The following is a 10,093-nucleotide window of genomic DNA, read 5'->3' on the forward strand; positions in this document are numbered from 1 at the left end:
CATAAGGGTGCGTAAAACAGCATCAAAATATAGCTTGTTTATTAAAAAAGGGCCAGTGGAGGATCCCCCACACCCTCTGACAGAGGCCATAGCTAAGCCCCCAATGTCCTAAAATTCTAGAAATGTGTAAAACCGTAGAAATGTTCTAAGACTGTAGAAATATCCCCAAATCCTAGAAACATCCTAAAACCCTTGGGATGTCCTCAACTAGAAACATCCTAAAATCTTAGAAATGTCCTCAAATTCTCGAGAGTTCCTTAAGTCCCGGAAATGTCCTGTAATCCTAGGTAGGTCTTAAAATCCTATAAATGTCCTAAATCTAAATTTCCTAAGACCCTGAATGTGTAGCAATATCCAAGAAATGTCACAAAATCATTCTTAAACCCTTGAAATGTCCGAAAAATCTTGAAACATCCTTAAATCCTAGAAATGTCCCATAATCCTAGAAATGTCCTAAAATCCAAGAAATGTCCTGAATCTTCAAAAGCCCCAAAATCCCACAAATGCGCTACAAATGTCCCAAAGTTCTAGAAACGTCCTAAAATCGTAGAAATGTCTTCAAATACTTGAGACATCCTAAAATTATAAATGTCCTATAATCCTAGAAATGTTCTAAAGTACTGGAAATGTCCTAAATCTTACAAAATACTTAAATCATAGAAATGTCTGAATATCCTAGAAATGTCCCAAACTCCTAGCAACATCCCAAGCCCTCTAAATGTCCTTAACTCCTAGAAACCTCCTAAAATAAAAAAAAAATCAAAGAAATGTCTTAAATTCGAAGAGACATGTTAAAAAAATTCGTCAGTCCTTGCAGCATCCTGACATCTTGGAAATGTCCTAAAACCCTGAAAATTTCCTAAAATCCTAGACACACCTGAAAATCCTCAATCTTCTAAAATCCTAGGAAGGGTCCTAAAAATCATCGAAACATCCTGAAGTCCTAGAAATGTACTAAAGTCTCAGAAATGTCCTAAAATTACATACATTTCCTTAAATTCTAGAAATGTCCTAAAATGCTAAGACTGCTTGGCCTCCTGTCATCTTGCAAAAGTGGCCCTGAGGCAAAGAAAGTATTTCCTGGTCTAGATGGTGATCCCTGAACTTCTCATCTGGAGTGTTTGGTTCTCAAAGTACCAAAATAACTCAATCTTATGTGACTGGTACATCTTTTTAGAAGGTTTACATTTCCTCTGGACCACGTCCGTAAAGTTTAAGACTCAGGGTGAACCAGGAGATGTCATATTGCTGAAATAAATGATAGAGCAAGTGTCTTGAAGTATGAAGGTCTACATTAATGGTTGCATATTTGTGTTTCACCTTTACCTTCAGATGGTTCATCATCTTTCGTCTACAAAGCCACTGTGAGTGAAGAAAAAGTTCCCCCTGAGTCGCAAGAGTGGAGCTCCAGTGTGGACCAGGAGGCCCCGCGCATTAAAGAGGAGCAGGAGGAGCTGTGGAGCAGTCAGGAAGATCTCACCAAGTTCCCGTTCACTGCTGTCCCTTTGAAGAGTGAGGATGAGGAAGAGAAACCTCCGTCCTTACTGCTTCAACAAACTGAACACATGGAAGCAGATGGAGAGGACTGTGGAGGACCAGAACCGGCCAGGAACTCAGATCCACATCCAGATCCTTATGACAAGACCGGGAACTCTTCTGAACTAAAGACTTTAGTCAGTGAGACCAGAGAACCAGGTTTAGTCGCCCAGAAAAACAACAAGCGTATCACTGGAAAGAGGTCGTTCCGCTGCTCCGAGTGTGGTAAACAGTTTAGCCAAAACTCCAATCTGAAGACACACATGAGAATCCACACAGGAGAGAAACCCTTCAGCTGCTTAGTTTGTGGTAAAAGGTTTATACAGAAGGTTCACCTGACGTACCACATGGCACGCCACACAGGAGACAAATTGTACCACTGCAGTGTTTGCGACCAAGGATTCACCTGGCTTTATCAGCTCAAAAATCATACGTGCATCTATCAGCAGTCCGTACTGCTTAACCAAACTGTGGAGAACAAAGAGGACCATGGAGGACCAGGGGCAACCAGGAACTCTGATCCAGGCGGGCATTTCCACCTACGTACTGGGGGCAAGAATTCCGCAACAAAGACTGTGGAAAGCGATACGGGAATGAGTAACGGCAAGATTGCATTTCGCTGCTCTGATTGCGGACAAACATTTGGCCGCAAGACACTCCTGTGGGAACACATGAAATCTCACACAGGAGAGAAACTGTTCAGCTGTTCGGTTTGTAAGAAGAACTTTCCGTGGAGAAAACACTTACAGCGACACATGAGAATCCACATGGAAGAGAAAAAACTGAGCTGCAGTGTATGTAGCAAAAAGTTCAACTGGGCCTATCAGCTCAATCTCCATCAGTGTGTCGGTGAGTCCTCGCAACATGGTGCAAACCAAACACACAATCAGTCAGGGTCAAACACACAGGAAGTCCCTGTCAGAGAGACGGGACACCCTAAGAAAAAGACGTTTCCTTGCCCTCACTGTAGTAAAATCTTCGGTTACAAGGACTCTCTGCTGAGACACATCCGATGCCACACAGGAGAAAAGCCGTTCAGCTGCTCCGTTTGTGGGAGACGATTTAGGGAGCGGGGAAATTTGGGACAGCACATGGTCGTCCACACGCGGGAGAAACCCTTCAGGTGCGTCGTCTGCGGCCAAGGGTTCAGTTGGCGGAAACAGCTCAAAAAACACAAGTGTGACGGCAACAGCAGCAGCGGGAGATGAGCTGAGTAAATTTCAGCTAATTTTCCTGTAACTGAAAGAAATCAAGCCAATCTGCTTGGGTTTCTAAGGGTTGAATGCACGTGTGTCCCTTTGTGTCACGTCTCTAAATTCTGACCTTTTGCAGTTCCATGGACGCAGCGCAGGTGGAGCTCTTCGTGAGTTCTCTTTTTCCTCAGCAGCAGTTTGTGAGTTGCGTGTTTGATAGTTGATTTGTAGATCCGTTCAGAGCTGATCATATCAGATTGATGGAGAGGAACAGCTGCTGCAGAGGCGAGTTAGACTCAATTTTGACCCAGCAGAACGAGCGGTTGAGTTTAACTTCTAATGTGCCTGATGTTCTACTGCTCCACCTGTGCCCAGAGTATGCTCTGCGCTCCCACGGTGTGTTGCTATCAATAACCGAACATGCTAATGAGTGGTACAGCTCCAAAATCTATTTATGGCAGGAGATGTTTTGATGGTGGCGGGCTGGAAACCCCGAGTTTATAGTCTCCGCCTCCCTTCGGTATTGATTGAAACACAACACTCAGGGGGGACGTGCTACTTTAGCCCCCTTACTGGCAAAATGTAATGATGCGTCACCACAAAATACCATCTTTTCCCACCAATGCAGTGCTTGAACATTGATCCAAATTAATCTGCACTGAGTTCGAAAAAGAATGATCAAGAAGTGATATATGAAGAGAAGTAACTGCTGTAAAGTCTTCCCAGGCCTCATTGCTGCTTTCTACTGCTTACTAACCTGTTCTCTGGGCCTGTCCGTGACATGAAACGTGACACACCAAGAAAAAAAAACAAAAAACCCACACACTGAAAGGCATGCCCGTCAGCTGCAGAGCAGTGTACACAGCTCTGCTCTACTGGCATTGGGAAAGGACCACATACTTAGAAAACTGCCGTGTACACAGCTCTGCTCTACTGGCAATGGGAAAGGACCACATACTTAAAAAACGCTGCTGAAGCACAAAGAGGGAAATGCTTTATCTGTCTAAATCTTTAAACCCTGTGAAAACGGGAGTAAGTTTGTTTGGTTTCTTTGAATGAATGAGCAACGTAACAAGAAATGACCCAAAAATGAGCAAGAAATTAGTAAAAAGTACAAGGAAATTACCAGACATTTCTTTGCAAAAGACAGCAGACAGTAAAAAAAGACAAACAAGATATGGAAAAAGTGCTTAAAAATTACAAGAATTCTGTGACATTAAAATGTAATTATTATAATCATGCATAAAATTTTTTGTTTTTTTTTGGTTTTTTTTTTTTTTTTTTACTGTTCTTCCATAGACATTTTCCGAATCTAAATCCACTAATTTCTTAAAGTTTGTGAATCATTTCTTACCAATTTGCTTTTTGATTTTTTTCCCCCATATTTTTTTAAAGAAATTGCACCAATTTGCTCAGTTTTCAAAGGGTTAAATACATGTGAAAGGGTACTGAAAGCAGCGCAAGAAGAGTGATGCCGCTCCATGTTTCAAAGGGTTAAACTGTGTTATTTGTATTGTGTACTTATGTTGGCTAGATTTATGTCTTATTTTATATGGAAATAAATGTGAAATTTTCATAGAAGCATTCATAATTTCGTTATAATTGCGCATTGACAATAAAGTTCTTGAAAGTTGTGTAAAAAAAACATAAAAAATAGCCTCTTTGGTAATTTTGTCATTTTTATACCATGTGTATTTGTTTATTTGTTTGTATATTGATAGTGGGGGCGTGATTCATAATAAGGGCAGTAGAAGGTCGCGTCAAGCAGGATCACAGCATCGCACCGACAACCAGGACCCGCAACACAGGCGTAGCTTCGGACAGGACCACAGCAACGGCAAAACCAAGACCCCGATCAGAGGGAGCTGGGGTTACACAGTATCAGTGCAGCAGCCACAGCACGAGCACGATCAAGGGCAAGGATCACAGCACCAGTACAGCAAGCTATTACTACACAATACAAATCAGGCGCAGCCAAGAATTGCAGCCAGGATCAGCTGGAAAAACTAGGAAAGAAGGGAGCAGGAATGCTCTGAAGAGGCAGTGGAGTTAGCGTAATGTAGTGAACATAGACATGACAAGAGGAGGAAAAAGGAGTCAGTGTATCAAATCGAAAGTCCCCCGACAGATTGATCCTATGTCAGCCTAACTAGGGGCTGGTCCAGTTCAACCTGAGCCAGCCCTAATTATAAAGCTTTATTATAAACGTTCAATAGTTATTAACAAAGTAACTATTGAACGTTTTACAGTACCTAAAGAAAAAGAGCAGCAGAAAATCAGCAAAAAAAAAAAAAAAAAAAAAAAAAAGATTTCTTTTTCATTATTTTCGTGTCCTGAGAGCTATTGTTGTTATTGTTATGGTTGTTAGCTTAGCTCCATAGCTTAGTTTTATAAGCTGCCAAAGTTCCACTTCCTTAACCATGACAGGATAAATCGATATATTTTGGACTTAGAGCATGCTTTAAATTTATAATTTTGCAAGTTTTTAATCAAATAATGTTACGTTAGCTATTTTTTAATTTACAACCTTTCTTTAAAATTTTCAAGTTTGATCTTTGTAATATTTTGACTTTTTTTTCTTGATATATTTCAGATTTAATCTCGTAAAAAGTTTTTTTCTCATATTATTCTGATTTTAACTTTAATTTGATCTTGTAATATTATTGACTTTTTTTCTTGTAAATTTTACCAAGAAATAATCCTCGTAACATTATGGCTTTATTTCTCATAAAAGTAAACAAGCTTTTTCTCTCATTTTATTCTGATTTTACTGTACTTGGCACTTGATAAGGGAGTCGCAATTCCTGGATACCACGAGTTTCCTCCGTCAAACAACCCTGAGGACTCATGCGATGTGATAAGTGCCACTCTATGTAGAAAAGTCATGCTTCAGCAGAAGGTGTTAAAGGTGTGTCTCTTGTGGTATGAGAAACCATTGCCGAATGAGCCTGAATCGCAATTCATCCTACTTTTATCTCTCCTTTACATTTGACAAAATAAGACTTGTAGAGGAACAGCTCTCTCCGTCCAGGTCGGGTCAGCCTCGCCTTGATACCAGCTCTCCTCCCCCTCTTTGTCTGGTGCCTTCAGTTTAGTTTCTCCCCACTCTGGTCTGACTTGTCATTCAGCACAAGCCAAAACCGGTGGAAGATTCTCTCGCTCTCCCGGTCTGCTGCATTCAGTCCAAACCCACACACAACTTCTCCGAAAATTGATAAGTGCCACTCTATCATAGAAAAGTCGCCTTGCTGCTTCTGCAAAAGAGAGGCCATAGTACCGAAAAAAAAATAGACAAAATATAACAAAAAAGTAGCAAGGATTTGCGGAACTACTCCAGCTGCTGCTGTAATGTACTCTATGACTTTTTGAGAGGATTGTGCAGGACTGGTTATCCGGACCAAATCTCTACAGGACGCATCATCACACACAAATAATATTGGTTGTTGTTAGTTTTTTATTTTTATTGTTATATATTATGAACTATACAGAAATATATGATGACCTCTAGTGGGATTGTTGTAATTACAACTTACCCTTTTTTTTTATTCATTTACTACTTAAATCTCATGTCATTCCCTTTTATTATAGTTTTTATTTTATTTTTATCCTCCCGGTATATTTTATTTATTTGGCGGATTTCGACGTTTTAACTGTATTACCGTGCTCCTCATGATAAAAAGTTGTTCATTTTGTATGTATATGCCCGTATATAAATTTTTGTGTCCCTGTGTAGAGTCAAGATGTGTGGGAAGAACTCCTCAAACCATAAACCATTTATCGAATTCCTGTGTGGTCAGAATTGTATGGAAAAAAAAATGTTAATTTGTCTTATTATAACATATACCTTTTTTTTTTTTTTCCTTTTTTCAGGGTTCGGGATAGGTGTAATAAAGGGTTAAAAATAACTCCCGTGGGACATTATTTCATCCTGGGATCTCTTGGTAGTATCTTAAAGTGGAAGCTTCAAAGATTAAAAAAAAGCAGGGGGTGGCGGAAAAAACAAATCCTATGCGCACGGAGACCTTTTTTTTTTTCAATCTACATTAAATGCGCTGAAAAAAAACGTGTCCGAATTTCTCAATCGTAACGATTTCCTGGTTTAGTTTTCTAAACAGGAAGTACAGCAGTGTGCAGCTAATGCAAATGACGCACAAAATTGTATTAATTATTTTTATTTTTTTGTAACATTTACAGTCCTGGGGAACAGGTAGAGACAGGGGACAGCTGCATCTGTACCTGCACGTACTCTTGTCAACCTTTGAATACAGGTGAAAGACATCCGGAAGTTTTTTTTTTCGGTGTTGCTTTTTAATGTTCGGTTTGACGCTGTACTGCTGCTCCCACCAGCGCACCTCGTGTCTTTTAAACTGCGACTGCCAGGTGAAAGCGTCCTGTCAACAAAACGCCGCAGCTGAACGGTTTCTCTCGCTGTGTGAGCCGTCATGTGTCTCGTCATGTGTCCCTTCCGTGAGAAGCTCTTTCCGCAAACCGAGCAGACCGAACGGTTTTGCCCCCAGTGTGGGTCCTCATGTGCTGACCAACGTGTGTCTCTGTGTGAAACTTGTGTTGCAAAAAGCCGAGCAGCGAAAAGGTTTTTCTCCTGTGTGGATTCTGAAGTGTGCGCGACCCAAATCTGAGCGCTGCACGTGAACCTTTGGCCGCAATGACGAGCTGTCCGAATGGTTTCTCCCACGGTGGTGGACCCTAATGTGCTTCTCCAAGGAACAACCGTTTGTGACTGAAGCTCGTGTCACAAACGGAGCAGCTGAAAGGTTTCTCTCCTGAGTGACACCTCACGTGTGGCCCACATGTGCTCCCTCCGAGTGAAAGCTTTTACTGCAAAACGCAGCAGCTGCTGAACGGTTTCTCTTCCTGTGTGACCACCTCATGTGTTTCTTTTCAGATTCTTTTTTTTGAGTCGTGTGGACGAACGGGTTTTTCCACACTCGGAGCAGCTGAATGTCTCCGTCTCGGAGTTTCGTCCATTATTCACAACGGGAGTTTAAAACTGACTGAATTGTCCCGAGGGCTCCGTCCAGTTCATCATCGCTGACGTCGGTTCTCAGAGGAGTCTCCGGTTTTGTCATGAGGATTCTGGACGCGGATCTGAGTTCTTGGCGGTTCTTGTCCTCCACAGTCCTCTCCGTCTGCTTCCATGTCCTCGGTTTGGATGAAGCTGTGAGGACGGGGGGATTTCTCTTCCTCATCTTCACTCTTCACTGGGACAGCTATGAACGGGAACTTGTCGAGATCCTCCTGACTGCCCCACAGCTCCTCCATGCTCCTCTTTAATTGCAGGGCTCTGGTCCACACTGGAGCTCCACTCCTGTGCTCAGGAGGGAAACGTCTTCTCTCACCAACAGCTGCTGGACATTGCAGGTCAGAGTCAAATACGAAATACAACATTTATAAAACTGACAGGTCAAAGATTAGTATTATTGTTATTGTTATTATTATTTATTTGGAATTGACAAGCTTATCAGCCTGGTCGATTGCTCGGGCCAATTTTAGCATTTTTTACGATTATCTGAAATTGAGCAAATGGGTCTGAATTTTTTTTGGAAACTTTATAAAGAAAATGACGAAGAACTGGTTTAAAACATGCAAAAAAAGAAAATGACGCAAGAAATTAGCTTTAAAAAAAGAAAATTACATAATCAAAAAAACACAAAAACGGGGAAAATGTCCATAAATCTAGTTTTATTTTAATTATAACTATATATCTAAATTATATTGCAAAATAAATTTATTTATTTATTTATTTAATTATTTGAAACACTTTTTAACATCACTTCCTTACTTCGCTTTTCTTGATAACTATCCAAGTTATTTTCGTTTATTTTTGGGGCTAATTTTTGTGAAATTGTTAATTGCCTTCTTCATGTGTGTTCTTTTTTAAGAAATCAAATTTGCTCGGGTGTCAAAGGGTTAAACTTCAAAATGAAATCACTCTGGAAACTTTTATTGTGAAATCCAGACATAACCCGGATGTACATTATACTTCTGTTGTAGTTTCGGTGTATGTAACATTGTTATAACACCTGGCTCGTCTATTATGTTATTTCATAATCAATCTGAGTGTCTCTTTATTGTAAAAAAAAATTGTTATATAAATATAATATTTTACCATTTCGGCGCTTTTCACTTACCGTAAATTCCAGAATAGAGCCGCGCTCCTGGTGCACTGACGACTGTGTTGCCTGCAGGTAGTTTCTGCTTCATTAACGCTTTCAGCATGTGGACTTCAGACATTTTTACACAAATATCACTTTTTCTTCACAAAAACACAGTCTGCTCTCCATCAAACAGTCACTCTAACTGCTGCTGTGATGCTAACCTCAGTCCCGTTTCCAGCTAGCATGCTAACCTAAATTATGTAGCTTTGCAGGCTACAATGAGATCTGTCAAGAGGGAAAACATATCGGAAAAAGTGTAAACAGCAAAGAATCCATTCAGACAGATTTTTACAGACACACAAAGGGTCTGATAACGCAATACTGACGATATATTATATAGAGAAAAAAGCGATATAATCAACCACTCGCCGTATCGTATCTACAAAGTTATTACGGTACGGGGAACTGCTTCCGGTGTCGCCGCATTCAAGACGTTGAAAATAAAAGTCCCTGTGATTTATACAAAAGTTTTAACATTACATTTTAGGTTATAATTATGTAATATAGTTTTATGTTATGAAACACTTTGTCTTACAGTGTTATTATGCTTTTAATTACACAGCATTACGGATAATAATGTAAAATTATTAAAGACATTGCTAATGATGTATATGCGAATGTCCTTCCAGAATCTCTTGGTATGAGATAAATGTAAAAAAAAAAATCAATTTTATTCATGACAAAGAGAAATTTGTGTTTATGTTTTTTTATTTATTTATTTTAATTTTATTTGAAAAAAAAAAGTATACAATCCCATTAGGAGCAGCAGCTTGCATATGAAACATTACAAAAACAAATAGCCTATATATCTACAGTATGTTAGAAAATAAACCATAGACAGCAAGTGCAAGAGCCTTAGAGATGATATTATATAACTCATTCAAGGACTGATCATCTTTGGAAAGTGTTTTTATGGAAGATAAATAGTTGTTGACTTTATTCTTTTTGGCAAGTTTCAATTTGCACTTATGTATATAATATTTACCCAAAATAATTCTGATAATTTCTTTTTTATTTCTATTTCTACATGTTTGAAAGGGTATTATTTTGAAGGACCTAATTTTGCTCATATCCACCAGATGGCGCATTACACCGGCAACCAGCCTCTCACAGGTGAGACCAGAACAAGGAGGATTTACACCCTTACTGCAGTGAAAGTACTACTGTGAACCACTACAGGTAAAAGTC

General features: G+C 39.8%; 1 protein-coding gene across 1 annotated transcript; it reads left to right on the plus strand.

The window, feature by feature from the left end:
• The first annotated feature begins 232 nt into the window (after positions 1-232).
• On the plus strand, positions 233-3,809 carry LOC121962618 (gastrula zinc finger protein XlCGF57.1-like). Its single transcript, XM_042512830.1, has 2 exons — positions 233-287; positions 1,333-3,809. Exons 1-2 carry the CDS (start codon positions 233-235, stop codon positions 2,742-2,744), a joined length of 1,467 nt encoding a protein of 488 aa, XP_042368764.1. The 3' UTR covers positions 2,745-3,809.
• Positions 3,810-10,093: the final 6,284 nt, after the last annotated feature.

Source organism: Plectropomus leopardus, chromosome 24 (genome assembly GCF_008729295.1).
Source record: "Plectropomus leopardus isolate mb chromosome 24, YSFRI_Pleo_2.0, whole genome shotgun sequence".
In the NCBI taxonomy this organism is placed as follows: Eukaryota; Metazoa; Chordata; class Actinopteri; order Perciformes; family Serranidae; genus Plectropomus; species Plectropomus leopardus.